The 17,797-nt window shown below is 52.6% G+C and overlaps 4 protein-coding genes across 4 annotated transcripts; 2 read left to right on the top strand and 2 right to left on the bottom strand.

Moving 5' to 3' along the window:
• Positions 1–206: 206 nt before the first annotated feature.
• CLUP02_14870 (serine incorporator) lies at positions 207–1,772 on the bottom strand (the record flags this gene model as incomplete). Its single annotated transcript, XM_049293796.1, has 3 exons — positions 207–1,509; positions 1,565–1,644; positions 1,722–1,772. 3 exons carry the CDS (start codon positions 1,770–1,772, stop codon positions 207–209), a joined length of 1,434 nt encoding a protein of 477 aa, XP_049150942.1.
• Positions 1,773–3,916: 2,144 nt separating this feature from the next.
• Positions 3,917–5,792, top strand: CLUP02_14869 (major facilitator superfamily transporter; the record flags this gene model as incomplete). Its single annotated transcript, XM_049293795.1, has 4 exons — positions 3,917–4,006; positions 4,094–5,058; positions 5,116–5,249; positions 5,308–5,792. 4 exons carry the CDS (start codon positions 3,917–3,919, stop codon positions 5,790–5,792), a joined length of 1,674 nt encoding a protein of 557 aa, XP_049150941.1.
• Positions 5,793–6,396: 604 nt separating this feature from the next.
• Positions 6,397–10,580, bottom strand: CLUP02_14868 (uncharacterized protein; the record flags this gene model as incomplete). The annotated part of the gene is made up of 4 exons (XM_049293794.1): positions 6,397–6,509; positions 6,567–6,779; positions 6,928–9,754; positions 9,807–10,580. The coding sequence occupies 4 exons, from the start codon at positions 10,578–10,580 to the stop codon at positions 6,397–6,399; spliced, it is 3,927 nt and encodes a 1,308-aa protein (XP_049150940.1).
• A 3,736-nt stretch (positions 10,581–14,316) lies between these two features.
• Positions 14,317–17,582, top strand: CLUP02_14867 (DNA mismatch repair protein MutL; the record flags this gene model as incomplete). Its single annotated transcript, XM_049293793.1, has 3 exons — positions 14,317–14,349; positions 14,400–14,496; positions 14,569–17,582. The coding sequence occupies 3 exons, from the start codon at positions 14,317–14,319 to the stop codon at positions 17,580–17,582; spliced, it is 3,144 nt and encodes a 1,047-aa protein (XP_049150939.1).
• Between the last annotated feature and the right edge of the window lie 215 nt (positions 17,583–17,797).

The following is a 17,797-nucleotide window of genomic DNA, read 5'->3' as shown; positions in this document are numbered from 1 at the left end:
GGCGTTGCGGTTTCTGACTCCGTTAAATGTGCTCATGGCGCTGGAAGTAAACAGACCAGCATCATACCAACGGATCATGTATAAAGTAACGGAGTAGTACAATGCCATTCAACTAACTATTCACTATTGCCTCTTAAACTATGCAACCCAAAATCGTTCCGCTCTGACAAGACTGAGAAACTACACAATGCTATTTGTACAGATATCTAGGAAAAGTCGAAGCGGTCTGGGAGGACGACTGGAGCTACCAGCGTCCAAGCATACATGGCGTAGCAAACCCAAGCGCTTACAATCTTCACCCAGCTGGCCCAGTACGACCGGCCGACAGGAGCAAAGTTGCCATCGGCATTTTGGTCGTCGTAGCTCTGGGTTAGCAACGTCGCGATCCACGCCGTGGCTAAGAAGAAGATGATGTGGAAGACGGTATAGCTGTACTGCGTCTGTGAGCGCTCATCGTCACCGTGGACACGACTGCCGCCAGCCTCGCTCTCGTCGTCGGACAAGAGAGCGTCCGCCGGCAAGCTTCCCTCCTCAACGGCACGACGTAATGCCTCCGCCCGCATCTGTTTTTGGGCGCTGGGCTGGTGAGTGACGAGATCGTGCTCATCTTCCTCTGGGAGACGGATGCCGCCGGAAGAACCAAGTCCAAGGCTCTGAGTCGCCGCCCGTGTCGTAGTGTACGCAATTGTGAGCATGGTGACGACGGCGCCAATCACAATGGATGTGGTGCGAGTTCCCTGAGCGCGAATCAGGGGGTTGCATTGCTTGTCATCGGGTTCCATCGAAACAGCGGACATGGTAAGGTAGGTGCAGTATACGGCGACCATGGCACCCTGAGCAAGACCAGCCTTGGGGTTGTATTCCTGAATGGTGGGATGGACCGAGATGAAAGAAATTCCAATCCACAGCAGGAGGTTGATCGTAATCGCTGCTTGGTTCATGGAGCAACCGGATCCGGCGAAGAAGATGTACTGGACGATGGTCATGGCGAGTGAAGCAAGATACATGCCCAATGTAGAGCCGATGAGGACTGTCCGCCAAACCTTGGAGTCGGTTTCCTCAATCTGCTCAAGACAATACTCAGCCCAGTTATGGGCGAGATCAACAAGCAAGATAAGGCCGAGGATGAGGAACAACATGCCGCCGAATCGGGCAATATAGGCGCCGTAGAACTGGAAGAATTCGTCGGGAATCAGGAAGGAGAGGACGATGAAGGCAAGCCACACAATGACTTTGGGTCCCCAGTAGCCATTCTGAATAGCGGCGCGAGGGTTCTTGGAAGATGTTACACCGAACAGAAGCCCGGCGAGTATGAGATGGAAGAGACCGAGAGCGAAGTTGAAGCGGTGGACCGCCATCCACCCGTAGCATTGGCCGTTGGGACAGTCGATTTTGACGTAGTCGAGCATAAGGTGTTCCAGCTTCTTGATAGCCCACGGGGTGAGCATGATCCACGACAGGATCGAGTTGACGAGAAGCATGACTGCGTAGCCGATACGGGTGGCGACACTACAATGAAGTCAGTACCGAGAGTGGTGTGTTCACGGGGTGGAGGAAGAATTACCTGTTGCCGCACTTCCCACAGGCGCTGCAGACTGCAGAGCAAGTTGCCGCACCGCAGCAACTGGCAGCGAAGCCGATGAGCTGTAAAGTATTAGCTTGTGAAGTGAAGATAGGCTCTACAAGCCGTAGAGAAAGGAATGGGAGGGGACTCGTCGTACCGTGCCCATGCTCGGCACCGCCATCAGCGGCAACGAAAGCAAAGCACCCATGGCGCCGGTTTCCTACGGTATGTACTATCGATCTAAAGGGTACAAACGTCGGTTCGGCGAGGGTCGCGCTGGAAAGATGGAGGTGTCGCGTCGTTGATGTCTTTGCGAGATGCCTTACGTCGGCGCGGCGCAGTATGGATCAGGTAGAGAGGTAGCTTGGAGGCCGGACCTACGTAGGTACCTTTGGTAACGAGCCACAAAGGGTGGGTCCATCTGTGGAGGCTGGGATACACGTGAGATTACGTAGTCTCTACTGTGGCTCCCCACCCGGATCCGAACCCCGGATTCCAAAACTCTCCGCCGAAGTCGGCCATCCACTATCGGCAATTCTGCACCGATTCCCGACATCTTTCGTCTACCTGGCACCGAGTGAAGTGAAGCTACTTACACCTGCCTTTCCTGCTCAACCTCAGTTACCTTATCGCGACGATCCCGACGCGGACATCTGAGAAGCCGCTGGCTAGCTCTACCATATCACCCATTATTCGCTATCCAAGCAGCCTCAAATGCAAGCTTCTCATTTGGAAACCAGCCCGCTCATCGTTCAAATCAATGATTTGCTGCCTCAACCAGAAACTATCTCGTCTTACCCAGTACACTTGCGTACCTAAATTTTACCTTTGATTTGCGATCCGGATCTTCCTCAGGCTGAACCGCTTACTATATCCGCCCGAGTGTACCATGGCCCATAGAACGAGGACAATATTCCCAAACAGTAAGAAGACAATACTGTGAAGCTGCAGATGGCCTGTCGCAAGGGGAGCGGGGTTGCTACATACATTCGACGTAGTCGTGCTGTATTGCGTGCGACAATCCCCATCGGTGGAGTCCACACTTAATGTCTGATTCGTTGTATATGGTGCAAGTCAGTGTTGCGCAACCCGAACATCATCCATCTTGTCCCAGTCATACTACCCACACATCAAAACGTCCTACGTAGAATGGACCTAGCTGTACTTGGCTTTGAGAACTTCGACAGTCGAAATGGCAACTAGACTCTCTATTCACTTGCTGGGCTCGAACCGACCTCGTGGATTTACCTGCAGTGGCCTCACCACTCCAGGTCTCAGGCCGGCGGAGGGCGAAGTGATACTCACCAGAACTGTATTCTCTCCTAGCGTAGCGTCTATGATGTCTTACAAAAAGATCAAGTGACTGAGCGTTCCCCATGTGTCGCGCGAACTATTCCAGCGCCGAGGAAGAACAGGCGACCATGTTCGGCTGACTTATTCAAAATTGCCGACATTGACACAAAACCCGCTGAGACAATCAGCCCAACTGACCAGGCACACACACATAGGTAATATACTGTTGATTCAAGCAGGCAGGCATGATGAAGGGCGGCGGCACACGGGTTTCCATATTCCAGCCGCGCAGTTGACACATGCACGCGCCACCACCCTTCCCTGCCGCGCCTGAAAGGAAGTTAGGGAAACAGAAACGCAGCGCACTCGTGGCACTCCAGCGGCAGGCCAAGATGCCGAGGAGGACAGAAGTACCGGGTACGAGACCCTTTACGTAGCCAATATGTAATACGCACAGCGTCATTGGTACTCGTTACGTAGTGTATTTGTCTTCTCGGCAGGGCACTTACGGCATCTTACGGCATTGCAGCAGCTTAGCCTTCAGGGGCATCCTCCAGGGCTCCGAATCCCTACCTTATTCCCCATTACCTTCCCAGTTGAAGTGCATGCGCGGCCCCAAAAGAATGGATTCGTGATTCCTGCCCGTAGATAAGGGATCCGATCCGGCATCGTTCCCGTTTCGTTTTCCGACTCAACGAAGCTTCCCGCTGCCCCTCGACGACCTCTATCCTTCCTTTTCCCCTTACCTCACTGTGCATCCTTCCTACCATTCCGATTCCTCTAGTCTTAAGACAACGCCCAAGTCTTCATGTCGCATGCTACTGGCTTCGTCAATATCGATATGAACACTGCTCCTCCGATAGTACACTAAAACACCAAAACACCTACCATAACCCCAACCGTCGCAAAAGGCCCTCCCCTCTCCCCGACTCTTCGCCGTCATCGGTGCCGATTATCGCTGCCGCCCCTCGCTGACGAGCAATCTTCCTTCCGCCACAAACCGGCCGAAGCATGATATCTTGAGAACATCATTTCATCGTCGCCCAGTCTGCAGAAGCAATGTCAGGTCCACGGGAGAAAGAGCTGCACCGCGCTCGGCTGGTTGCCAGCGTTGCAGCCACGGTCATTTCTCTAGCATGCGGTACCAACGTGAGTTGGCGCGATCGGATCACATCCCTGCCAGACCTATCGTCACTCTCAACGTGAATCATGAGCTGATATGTCCCTGCTTTACAGTACGTTTACTCGGCATGGTCCCCTCAATTCGCCGAGCGATTGAAGCTCTCCTCGACCGAAACGAATCTCATTGGCCTTTCCGCCAATCTGGGAATGTACTCTTTGGGCGTTCCTGTCGGCATGCTCGTTGATCACAAAGGACCTCGCTCCGCCGTCATTATTGGCTCCGTCCTGCTCGCCCTCGGATACTTCCCATTCCACATCGCCTACGATCGCGCGGCTGGCCCCGTGCCGCTTCTCTGCTTCTTTTCATACCTGTCTGGCCTCGGCGGGTGTCTGGCTTTCGCCGCCTCTGTTAAGACATCCGCTCTCAATTGGCCTCATCATCGGGGGACTGCCACCGCTTTTCCCTTGGCTGCTTTTGGTCTGAGTGCCTTCTTCTTTTCGACGTTTGGGAGTCTATTCTTCCCCGGGAACACCAGCGCCTTCCTGGCCTTACTGTCCATCGGGACCTGCGGTTTAACCTTCTTCGGTTTCTTCTTCCTGCGCGTCTATCCTCATGCCACCTATCACAGTCTGCCAGCAAGCGATGGTCTTTCCGGCTCGCAACAGCTTCGACGCACTTCTTCGGAAGAGGCCAAGCCCAACCGACCCGGCTATGGGCACCGCAGCGCTCCGGTTGAACCTGGTACGTCGCCCAAACTTAATAATACCACTACCACAATCAACTCCACCGCCGACCACGAGCCGGTTCATCCCGAGTACGAATCGTCCGCGCCGTCTCGCGAGGCTGATGAGGCGCAAATCGAAGCCGTCGAAGCCGATGATTATGAGCCCGACGAGACGTCCTCGCTGGTATCGAGCTCCTCTTCCATGCCCGGTGATGTCTTTGTGCAGAGCAGTGTTGATCTGGATCGTTCTCATCGAGTAGATATTCGTGGCTGGGCTCTTTTGCGTGAAATCGATTTTTGGCAATTCTTCCTCATCATGGGCATTCTTACTGGCATCGGTTTGATGACAATCAAGTGAGTATCAGTATTTGGCTAACCTGTGATATTCTTTGGCATTAACAAAATCTTCAGCAACATTGGAAACGACGTAAAGGCCCTTTGGCGTCATTATGACGAGTCGGTGGATGAGGCCTACCTCATCACGAAGCAGCAGATGCACGTGTCCATTCTATCGATTGGTAGCTTCGCAGGCAGACTTCTCAGCGGTATGATGCTTTAGTCTATCATTCATCCAAAGATTCAAGCTGACTTGGACTGCAATAGGTGTCGGCTCCGACTTTATCGTAAAGGTCCTTCACGGCAGTCGGGTGTGGTGCCTTGTGGCATCCAGTGCTGTGTTCTTCGTGGCGCAGCTCATGGCCCTCCACGTCACTAACCCTCATCTGCTTGGACTGGTTTCAGGCCTGTCTGGTATCGCGTACGGTTTTCTCTTCGGGGTCTTCCCTTCCATCGTGGCCGAAACCTTCGGCATTCACGGCCTGAGCCAGAACTGGGGGCTTATGACGCTCTCGCCCGTGGTGTCTGGTAATGTATTCAACATCTTCTACGGCAGGATCTACGACAGGCACAGCGTAGTGGGCCCGGATGGCGAGCGCGTCTGCCACGACGGGCTGGACTGCTATCGTGCGGCGTATTTGATGACACTTGGCGCATGCTCAATCGGGCTGGTGCTCACCCTATGGGTCATCCGTCACCAGCGAGTGAAGTGGGCGAAAGAGGAGAAGATGAAGGCGGAGCAGGATGACTGAGGTACATTGCCCACGGTGAAACCAAAAGTATAGGAGGGGGATGAGGGAAGTCCACGACTGTCCCTTACAACTCTTGACACAAAGTCGTCTCTGCGAACACGGCTGGCTGTCAAGTCCTCAACATAGATTCAACGTCAACGGCCATAGATAACTCATAGAGGAAAGGCGTTTGGGGCAGCTGTTGATTATTTTTTTCGATTCATGAGTATCGACACTCGCTACCACAGCGGATATCAATGAGAAATTGTAATTCATCTTTACCCCTATTGTATACCCAACTTCATTCACGGAATCAAGTACTATAGGATCGGTGAAATTCACTTTCAGTATTGGGAGCATCCATCATTGCTGGTGGGTGCTATACTACGGTCGTCCTTTACGTTGAGCGCCTCGTTTGCACTCCTCCTTTCTGACTAGTGAGGGGGCCCCTTATTGGGCACTACATCTCTACACGGGTAAACCCAAAGAGAACTTCATCCGTCAACGTATTAAAAACGAGACACGGTGTCCCAACGTCAAACAAAAAACCGCGTCGCGACATTACACAATATCGTTTGAAGCGGAGCTCCACCTCGTCCCCTATTTAAGGAACTGTTGTCCCACCTCATCGAATCACCCTTCCGGCGGACGCTGGTTGCAATGCAATGGTGCCCGGGCGGAGAATAGGTAGAGGAAGAAAAGCCAAGGATACCTCCTGACACCTCATAGCCCGGTCCTCTGGAATAAAATATGTTCATCCCAACTCCTCTAACCAAAAAAAAGTGTGAATCGTACTAAACTCCCAGCCGATGCAAGATGCAGATGGAAAAACAGTGATGACAACACGGAATATTGTAGCGACACCATTGTCACTAAAGACTGGTATCAGCGTACTACCGAGACAGTGTCTGTCGAGCTCTAGATGGGAATATCCGAGACCATCTATGATGAAGAAAAGAGAAGACTCCCGTGTGAGTTGAACGTCGTTCGCCGACGAGTCAACTGAGACTGTAATATGTACAGCGCGGAGCGATTAGAGCGAATGGGTATTACTGTTCTCGCCGATCGAGTTCTTGAACAGAGCCAACACGAACAGTGATATCCCACCAAGTGAAGAGAATCGAGTGCCAACCTCGTCCTCATGGAGTTTTGCCACGTTTACGGTCTTCTTGATGGCCGTCAAATATTGAACTAAACCCAGCAAGGGGCCAGTTGTCTGTAGTCGAATGAATAACAACCAGCCAAGCAGCTATCAAATTGACGAGATAGTGCAGCATGTAGGCGTAGGAAACACCATAAACAGCAGCGTAGATGGCTGTGCCAAAGAGTAACACGCTTGTGAGATATCTCATCCTACCCGTAACTCTAGGAACCATCCTACCGGTGGTTAAGTTCTCCACCAGTAATATGAACGGCATAATCGATAGCACGTTATGGTGCGAAGAGAAGGGCGTGAGCCAGTGGACGGCAAGGTTGCGAATCCACACTGCCAGAATGGGTAGATTGATAGGGAGGACCCAGAGCATGAGAAGCAGAATGGAGTGGGCGTACTGGTAAAAATCTTGGGTCAGTCCAGATTTGACTTCTGAGGCAATCCGATGAGCACGGACGACGGTGAATAGCTGAACGAGACATGCTACCAAGTACGCAAATTGATAGGGTATAAACGTCGATACGAGGAATAGCAGGACGGCAGTTGTTATCATACGACGTCGAGGAGAGGATGCAACGAAGATGGGTAACTGCGGCCTTCGGCGCTCATCACGCCCGGCTGCGAATGGTCGCAGAGCTATCCAAGCGTAGAGAACGCCGAGAATCTGAGTCAATGCCAGGGTGACAAAGTGAAGACAGGCGCACACCCCTACACAGACGACTCCGATTAGGGGGATAATAAACCAGAAGAAGGGGTCCTGGGTGCCTGTAAGAAGATCGTTGCTGTGAAAGTCGCCTTCCGCTGAAGTCGTGTTGCGCCAGTGCCAGAATACGCCAGGGCCGGATGACCACGATCCAGTCATTGACAAGGAGAGGAATGTCAAGGAAAGGAACATCAGCGGTAGTGATTGCCGTAAGCAGAGATCCAAGCTTTCCGAGAAAGATATGAAGGCTCCGGTCGTGTCGTAGATCCGGAACTGCTTGCGAAGCACGAGAGCCACCACAAGCAATGGGAAGGCCGCAAATACAGTCCGATAACGCATGTACAGCTTTCCCAAGCTCCCCAACGGGTCGACCGTCAGCGTAACTTGGATTGCGGATTCGCAGGTTGGATCGGTCCAAAACTGGAGGCTAAGTCCCTGCTCATGTTGAAGCTTGTGCCTAAGAGGGGGCGGAACGAACGGGGCCACGCCATGCAAACTGATGCTAGCATGCCTAGCGTTTACGAAAAACTTGGACTCGTATGGCTGAGCCAGGTGTTGCCGTATGAGAGGCGAGAACAGTCCAGAGGATGAACCGCAAGCCTGATTGCCAATCTCCAGATTGTATGCCAGTAGACTCGATTGAATGGTAGGAATGTTGATCTCGGCAGCCAAGGGACGGTTCGCAGGTAGTCGCAGCGTCATTCCAAATGCGAGAATTCGACGCAGGCTGATGTTACGCCTTCTGTGTGATTGCGAATGATCGCTGAATTCGGCCACAACGAAGTTTGGAGTTGGCTTCGCCGCCTTGTCTATGATGGCTATGAATTGGTGGTCCGCAATGTCCTCGATATCAAACTGGAGATAGGAGAATGGTCTTGTCACTGGCTCATTTTCCGAGGCAAAGGGCTGGTGAAGCATTCTCGTCGAAGGGGGGAGCAGAATGGCGTCGGTCGCAGCATTCTTGCAGGCCAATCTAGTAGACCCAGTGCTATCGCCTGAGAGGTCCATGTGTGTCGAGAACAGCGTCGTCGACTGTCCAGGCTGCAAAGGGAACACGCTGCAAAGCAGGACCTCGAGCTTTCCATGTTCTCCTGGCTTGTCCAATGCGCTGTCGGTCAGTAGGGTGAAGCGCTTTCCTTCTGGGGATCCTTGGGGGGGTACAGGAAGCAGGTGAGCTGTGATTTTCGGGTCGTGGCCGAGCTGTCGCAAGACGAGGCGTTCGCCTTGTGCCTTGATCGCGTTCGAGTTGTCCTCGAGTGTCAGAAGTGTGCTTGGCCCCTCAACTGCCATAGTCTGCTCGGCGATCGACTCCATGCCAGTGAGGAAGTACTTCTTGAAAACACGCATTCTCTCAGCCCTGGGCTTTGTCTGCGAAGATCTGTGGACATCGACCACGTCGTACATGGCGCGAGCAACAACTTTCCGAAATTGGTCGCACCATAGAATGGCCTGGTGATCCATACTAGTCCAAACACCTGGAATTCCGGTGGTGAAGACAGTGAAGCCGTGCGTCTCGGGGATTATCGGCTCGATGCTTGCGTAGTCGGACGGAACGACCGTGTCTAAGCCACCTCCGGCGATTGAGACAAGAGTAACATGCCACAACGGATTGTTGTTGGCCCATTTCTGTGAGTAGGCGTGACGCCAGTAGTCATTGATATCATCGTATATCTTGACAATCTGTCCGTCAAAAGTAACAGGGGGACGTGAGTGTGGCGCAGACATGGTTACAATGGTGTTGATCGAGTTGGACTGGTAGTTTGGCATGATGAGCATGGTGCGCGCGACGATACCACCCATCGAATGACCGAGTACCAAGACAGAGGTTGGATCTGGCAAGTCCTGATCTCGAGCTGACATGCGCGGGTCCATGTAGAGCGACAAGATGTACCTGATGGCTTCGTTCAAGTACTCGGCCTGATCCAACATGGTCTGTCCGTGGAAGGCGGTGATATCCTCGTTGAAGTCAACTGTAAAGAAATCGAGATTCCTGGCGCCGGCTGCAACAGCAGTTTCATCGTGTTGAAGAGACTCGTGGTAGTAGTTTGCAGCTTCAGCGGCTATGGGTCGAACTTGTTTGTAACTTCCGGCATTACCTGGGATGAAGAGTACGGGAACGCCTCTCAGCTGTGAAAGGTCAGCGATCTGCTATAGCCCCGGCGCAAGAAACAAGACGCACCTTTCTTTCGTCGTCAACGCCCTGCTCACGATACAGGTATAGCGAGTATTTGGTCGCAAACCGGGTGTGTTCGGTATCGAAGTCACGAAGACGAATGTAGGAAGGTCGCATGTACGACATGCGGCATCCCTTGGCATCGAGCTGGCGAGTCCATGACGAGTTCAATATAGCGCATAGCAGAGTAATCCCAAGAACGGTGACAGTCAGCGTAAATATGGTAACGGACCAAGGGCTTCGGAATCGAGAGCGGCGACCGGCGAAGCGCACATCGGGCATCTTCTCTGCGGCCATGGTGGTTTGATCCTCTCGCCGAGTGTCTACGATGTCGTCGTGGAGGCCGTCCCCGTCGCCTCTACCGTCGTGGTGATCGCTATCGAAATACTTGTCGTTCGGCGTAGGCTGAAGTTCGTCGGCGACACTTTGGGAATGGTGGTGAAGTTTGTGGTTCGGCAGCTGGTGTGTGTGGTTTCGGTAGGCCGGCGATGGCGTGGCCAGGGATGGAACTGAGAGGGGTGACGATGGCAAGGCAGTTATAGGGTGGTTGTCGAGAATCGAATTCACGTTCGGGCCATGTTCGAGCTTCCAATTGGGATTGTTTGACCGTCTGCTCCTTGCGGACGACGGTCTAGATGCGGCTCCTGCGGCAACAGTAACAGCAGCGGGTTGCTTTGGAAGAGGTGCAGAATTGCGACTTTGGGCGGGCTGCTGAACGACTGGAGGATCGACAAGAGGTTCGTCGCTGTCGTCGGTCGAACCCGACGAGCGCCTCTTCATGGGTGGAGAGGGCTCGATCGAGTCTTCCAAGAAAGGAAGCGTGTCGTTCAATCGAGCCGTTGGGGAACCTGTTGTTTTCCTGGCCAGGTGAGAGAAGGCGGAAAGGTAGAAGAAAACGAAAGTATGGACGACAGCGACGTCTCGAGGAAGAGAGACGCGCAGAAGGCTGTGGTGGTGGTAGGACGAGACGACAGGAAAGGACTTGTCCTGGAAAGAACGTGCCCTCGACCTGCCTTTCCTTGGGCGCGAACTGGTATTGTCGGGTCCGGGCCTCTACTACCTACCACCTTAGTGGATGCTAGAGATACTTAGGGGTACTGGAATTTTGGAGGGTTCCTCCACTGGCTGTGCGTCTGTCACTGAGGGTGCCGCTGGGGTGCTGCTGCTACAACGGTGGTCCCGACCCACGGATTCGAGTCGAGTCTCGCGTCCGTCCCCCGTTCCGTCACCACTAACCTATCAGACAATGGAAGGAGAGATAAGATACCCACGACAAGGACATGTGCCGAAGTACCACCTTTCCTCATTTCCAAAGAGGTACCTGTAAGTGAGATACTGTAGGTAGGTACCTATCTCCCTAAGTTAGTAGGGACTCGGTGAAGAATACCTACGCAAAGCATCCGAATGGACGAATCCATTGCTATAGATACACGCACATTGATGTGTGCAGCCAGGACTAGAAGATGATGGTTACCCAGACACTACAGTGCAGTATCTTGGTCACTTGTGAAGTATGCAGCCAAGCTACCTTCATGAGACCAGAGAGATAAGGGTGACCGTAGTTGGTGAGACTGCTGCAAGCTCACTACCTAAGTGTCTTGCAGGCAGCTGATGATACACTCCAGCCTCAATTCACGTCACGTCCGCGTGGAGCGCTGTTCTTCCCGTTGCCTACGTATTCGTAGGTACCTCATGTTTCTGAAGGTCGGTCCCCACGTGCCCTTGCCATAGGTACCTCGCATTACATACACATTTGTGTGATATCCCACATAGCATTTGACCCTTTCTCAAACCCCTTTGGCTCATCTCGCGCCTCGTCCGTCCACGCAACGTGGAATTGTACGATCCACATGCAATTGGGTTTCCAATGTCTCAGCCCCATCGCCTCCTTTCTCTGCTCCTTTGTGAGCCCCTTCTACTCCGTACAAGACGCTGACTGGCACTGAAGCATAAGGCAAGGTAGAGTCTACAGCAAGTAGTACCAAAGTAGACACATGGCATGAAACTGCTGCAACTCAAGCTGGTTGGCCGGTATATCCAAACGTCCAGAGGAATCCCACATGAAAACGTAGCGGAGGCGGGAGCGATAGCTAAGAAAGGTTAAGAAATGCTGCAGAAACAAGCAATAAAATGGCTCTCGCGGCAAGCTGCGTGGTCCTCGATGCCCGAAGCGCCCGGCTCGACTCATGTTGTGCTTCAATAGCGTCAATTTGCTGCGACCAGATTCGCCGGCCCAGCAGATAGAACTGGTTAGGAACTCCCGCTTACCCTGCCAGCCTACCCTGCCAGCCTGCTTCACCTTAGCTTACCTTGGGCCTGGATTTGAACATTGTCAAATGAGGAAAATTCACATTCCATCAGCTCTGCAGCTCGCTCACCTCAGAAACCAACGTTGGTCTCCCGGGCTTCGGCACGCTTAACCTTCTAAGTTCTGTTCCCAGCCTCCCGTCTTTCCCGTCATTTTGACATTCTCCGGCTTCTCTCCCCCGTATCACCAGTGCTTTCCAAAGAATCTAACATCTTTCTCTTCACTGTCCCCTCCTTCGCCCAATTTCTCGAGCTAGCCGGGCATCCCTGACCTCCCATGGTTTCTCGAATGTGACGTGAAACGTTTTCATGTCGTTTCTCCAGCGAGTGCAAACAAGATATCTGGTTTGGTTGGTTCAAATTTCTTCCTATCAGTATGTATTAGGTAGCACCCTGCATAAACTTAACTACTACATACATTTCGAACTCTGAGCTTGCCCATCATTCGCGTCTCGCGTTGGCTCATCCTGCGTCGCCGTTGGCTACCTCTTACTACGTGTTAGTGCTGGAATTTTCCCGACCTTGCCGGTACCGATTGCTTCATATCCGTACCCAGAAGCGAATACCCCCTCGACTGATGACAAAGATTGAGATGCTCAATCTCCCCAACAACATCCATCCCAGCAATCTAAATCGAAGCGCTAGTGCATGCTTTCTGCAGCTTACCATGCTGCGCTGCTACGCATCCTGCCTCCTTCGGTCGAATTGATATCGCTAACGCCGAAGTTGTCAGCGACGAACAACTTCCCTCACTTACCGGTTGCCAAGCTTTACCGAAGCAAGGAAAAGAGAGAAAAAGGCCCACCCAGTTGTTTGGATCTATTGAGAAGTTACGGCTTCGTCTTCTTAACCCGCAACGGCTACAAGACTTGGCAAAAAGGGGATCGACAAAGATGTTCTCGTCCTACCCACATACAACTCGATGCCAGCCTCTGAAGCATGGCAATAGCCTCTAGGCGTGGGGTGTGGTGAAATTCGATGTTGCAGTGCAGTCAGTTGCGGTGGGCCAATGGAACAATTACATTATGCCTCTGCGTAAATGTGCAATGCTACCCATTCCAATTCTCCGAATTACCGGCCTCTGGCGAACACGATCTTGTAGATATCTGAATTCCTTAGAGACGTCACGAATGCGAACAACGACATGTGCCAACACAAAGTTTTCCCCATCAGAAGCACATCCAAGTCCATCTGGTTGTCCGTACGCATGGAGATCTGCTTTTAACTTTCAAGATTCCCTCATACCTAAGTGCATGCAGCGGATATTGGCCGGTGCTCTCCTCCCCCACCCTTACCGGGGAGTTGGTTTTAGCCATTCACAATTCCCTGATGACACATCATTTCGAAGAATCAAAACATCGTTTAGTGTGGAAGAGCCAGTCTTGGCAGGCACGACAGGGTTGGATGGCTTCGGGGAGATGTTAAAGCGCGCAGTGAAGGATGTGGAAGTATGGGAAACTTGGACTTGATGCTCACGGAAATCAGGAACGCATACGGATTAGATTGGCGGGGTGATGCATAGCCCCATCCCGCGCTCCATGATTGACATCTCCGTGAAGTCAAGCCTTTCGATTTAATTTGATTTGTTTCGCAACCACAGCGCCCTGGGAGGACGTGGAGCCCTCGGGGTCCAGGGCATGGTGTACCGTATTAAGGCCGACATTGCCAACATTCAAAGAACAAGCATACCCGCATCGACGTTCCTCGTTGGCTCCTTGCATATTCGTTCGCCTGATTACCCATATTCCTCTTCATCCAAGTTGCCAAGGTACTCAAGAATAGTAAATCCGCCATATTGTATTCAGTATGATGTATTAGGGACCTTGAGATACCTGATTACCAGATGTCAAAGGATAGGTCTGAGGTGGGCAACACCCGACGGCTATTTCTCGGGTCCCCATGCGCCAGCAGCCTGCTGAGGTAAAGTGCCTACCTATCTAATTACCACACTACCGACTGAAGGTAGGCCTACCTGTGGTGGGTATCCGTCCACTTTACGCGTCTGAGCACGGTCAACGCGTCTACCCTTCCAATTCGTAGGCACCCCAGCACTTCACGACAGCTGCCGATGGATATAATATAGACATGGCGTTGCGCATACACCAAGCGACGACCAAGCACCTAGTCAAGACGTCATGTGAGAACAAGCAGGAGATACGGACATAGGAAAAATCGGGTTACGCATCAAATCACAATTGATTGAGGAATCATGGCCACAATCAAGCCCATCGAGGGCCGCACAGTGAACTCCCCGCAAACCGTCGTCCACGTCCTGTACTGACAACATCGCAGATTCACCAGATTCAATCTGGTCAAGTCATTGTTGATCTGTGCTCTGTCGTCAAGGAGCTTGTGGAAAACAGCATTGACGCCGGTGCTACGAGCATAGGTACGCAAATCCGGACATCCATCTCTGCCATGTGATTTGTGGATAGACTCGATTGCTTACATCTGCACCCAGATGTACGCTTCAAGAACCAGGGACTGGATTCCATAGAGGTCCAGGATAACGGCGAGGGAGTCTCGCCGGACAACTACGAGTCAATTGCCTTAAAGCACTACACTTCGAAGCTTGCAACCTACTCCGATCTGGCTACTCTCAAGACCTTCGGTTTTCGCGGCGAAGCCTTGTCATCGTTATGTGCCTTGTCTCAATTCAGCATTGTCACCTGCATGGCACAGGATGTTCCCAAAGGCGCAAGACTCGAGTTCGAGTCATCGGGGAAGCTCAAGAAAGCTCATGTGGTCGCCGCCCAGAAGGGCACCAACGTCATCGTCGGGAACCTGTTTCACAACCTTCCTGTACGCCGCCGCGAGCTTCAACGCAACGTCAAAAGAGAATGGAATAAGGTCATCGCATTGCTGAACCAGTATGCTTGCATCCAGACTGGCGTCAAGTTTTCCGTTTCCCAGCAACCTACCAAGGGAAAACGTATAATCCTCTTTTCTACAAAAGGCAATCCCACCACGCGAGAGAATCTGGTCAACATCTTCGGCGCCAAGACGATGACGGTTCTGGTGAAACTCGATCTCTCCCTCCAGTTTGAGCCCACCGCTAGGCCGGGCTTGAAATCCACTAATCAAGACGAGAAAACTTCCACAAAGGTCCAAGTCCAGGGTTACGTGAGTCGTCCAGCCCACGGAGAGGGCCGTCAGACCCCTGATCGACAAATGTTCTTCGTCAATGGCAGACCATGCGGCCTTCCTCAGTTCGCCAAGGTCTTCAATGAGGTCTACAGGGCTTACAATGCCTCCCAGTCGCCCTTCATACTGGCTGATATTCAGCTTGATACGCACTTATATGATGTCAACGTCAGTCCGGATAAGCGCACGATCATGCTGCATGATCAGAATCGCATGTTGGAGAATATGAAGGAGGCCTTGTCGTCCCTTTTCGAATCCCAAGATTACTCCATTCCGTCCGCGCAGCAGCCAATACAGATAACACAGTCAGCCAGGGCGGCCCCCGTTCTCGAGAGCGACGGCTCTGACGATGATGATGAACCTTCGAACCAAGCACCAGCCGCCCCGGCGAAGCAGACGAGTTCAAGTGACGAAGATGACGTTAGCTCCGAAGACGATGACGAACAATCTCATTCACGTACTAAGCAACTACGCAAACCTCGTCAGAGGAAACCCCAAAAGCTCACAACAGCAGAACTACAGTCCCAGAGCTTAATGAGCAGGTGGGTTGGACGAGCAGCCGACAGTCGTGCTTTGCATCGGGGAATGGATATAGTATCCGAAGAGCCTGTCGCTGAAGATAGTGGCGAGAAGGCTCCGGCTACTGAATACGACCCTGGAACGTCCGAATCAGAGAACGAGGCAGCGGCGGAGGCTGCCGAAAGCATTTCTTTCAAGACGCCGCGACAGGTTCTCGACTTCAACGCTCGGCTTTCAGACGCCCATAAAGACCACGAAGCTGATGCTTTGGGGGAGAGTGTCTCGCAGTCTTCTATCGATGGCACCGAAAGTAGACAAGCCCAGATTCCTGCTATGATACCTATTAGAACACCAAGAGTTGACCCTCTCATGGCTTCATCTACTTCACGGCTACCTAAGCGGTCAGCCCTAGAAGTTGCAACCGTGTCTATTGGAGAGAGTATCATCACCAGCTCCGTAGAGCCAGCTTCGAAGAGAATAAGACACGAGCCGACCTCATCGCCGACGTCAAAGGCTGCTCATTTACCATTGAGCTCAGCCACGGCAAAATCCTCCTTTGGCTCAAGGCTGACCCAGATGTTCTCTGCGAGTAATGCAGCGAGGCAGAAAGGTGTCAGCAGGGCGAGCACAGATCTGCCACAAAACCCCAGCGAAGATGCTGGCGCAGAGACAGATGATGGTAGAGAAAGCGATGACAGCTCAGAGGAGAGGGCACCTGCGGATGAGACCATGGTCAGCCAGGATGATGAATTTGAGTCTGCTTTCGATAGGGCCGAAGCGTTGTCAAGTCCAACACATAGACCCCATGCGAACGTATCGAGCCGTGTCAAGACCCCGGTGCCGGCCACAACGAATGACGACATTCTAAAGGATGAAGCAGCGGCGCAGACTATGCTCGCAGATGCTCGGTCGAATGCCCTCAAAGGGGGGGGCAGGCGAAAGGACGCAACTCTACAGCAGAGGCAAAATGTCAAGATTGACACAAACGATTTACAGTCTCGCATCGAATCTTGGCAGGCAGAGCTACGGCGCACCACCCAAAACCTAAGCCGACAGTCCAAGACCTCCGGTATCGAGGATCTCGAGGCCCAGGATGCCGAAGCAGCCCTGTCCTTGATCATATCAAAGTCGGACTTCGCAAAGATGACCATTGTCGGCCAGTTCAATCTTGGCTTCATCATCGCAGTTCGACACGCGGCTCGGGACCAAAACGGTGACGCAGTCGGGGACGACGAGCTCTTCATCATCGACCAACATGCGTCGGACGAAAAGTACAACTTTGAGAGACTGCAGTCCACAACGGTGGTCCAGTCTCAGAGATTGGTGCACCCGAAGCAGCTGGAACTCACAGCGCTGGAGGAAGAGATCGTCATGGAAAACGTCGCGGCCCTGGACGTCAACGGCTTCAAGGTCAGCGTGGACAGCTCGGGTGACCAACCCGTGGGAGCGAGGTGCAAGCTCCTCGCGCTACCCCTCAGCCGCGAGACGACATTCACATTGTCCGACCTCGAGGAGCTCATTTCTCTGCTCAGCGATCACCACCTCACCGAAGTCAGCAGTGCCCCTCGGCCGTCCAAGGTGCGGTCCATGTTCGCAATGAGGGCATGCCGCAGCAGCGTCATGATTGGCAAGGCTCTGGCACAACGACAGATGGAGAAGCTGGTCCGTCACATGGGCGAGTTGGATAAACCATGGAACTGTCCACATGGACGGCCGACGATGAGGCATCTCACCGGACTGGGTTCCTGGGACGACATGGGATGGAAGGAAACCGAGCCTCGGGTCGACTGGGCCAAGTACGCCCGAGCATGACGTTGGGTTTCATGTCGTGGTACGCAAAAGTCAAAGGTCGATCTTGATAACATACTGGTTCACTCTCCTATGTTATCATTCACGTTGTTCGTTATTTCTCAAGACATATCCGCGAAAGGGGGCAATTGATTAGTTTACATGCCAAAAATGACTTTTGTTATTTGCATTGGTATCACAGCGTAGTTGCTTGCTCTCGTTACTTTACTTTACATTTA

This window comes from Colletotrichum lupini, chromosome 8 (genome assembly GCF_023278565.1).
Source record: "Colletotrichum lupini chromosome 8, complete sequence".
NCBI classification, from domain to species: domain Eukaryota; kingdom Fungi; phylum Ascomycota; class Sordariomycetes; order Glomerellales; family Glomerellaceae; genus Colletotrichum; species Colletotrichum lupini.
The sequence above is the reverse complement of the archived record's forward strand: the minus strand, read 5'-3'. Positions and strand labels throughout refer to the sequence as shown.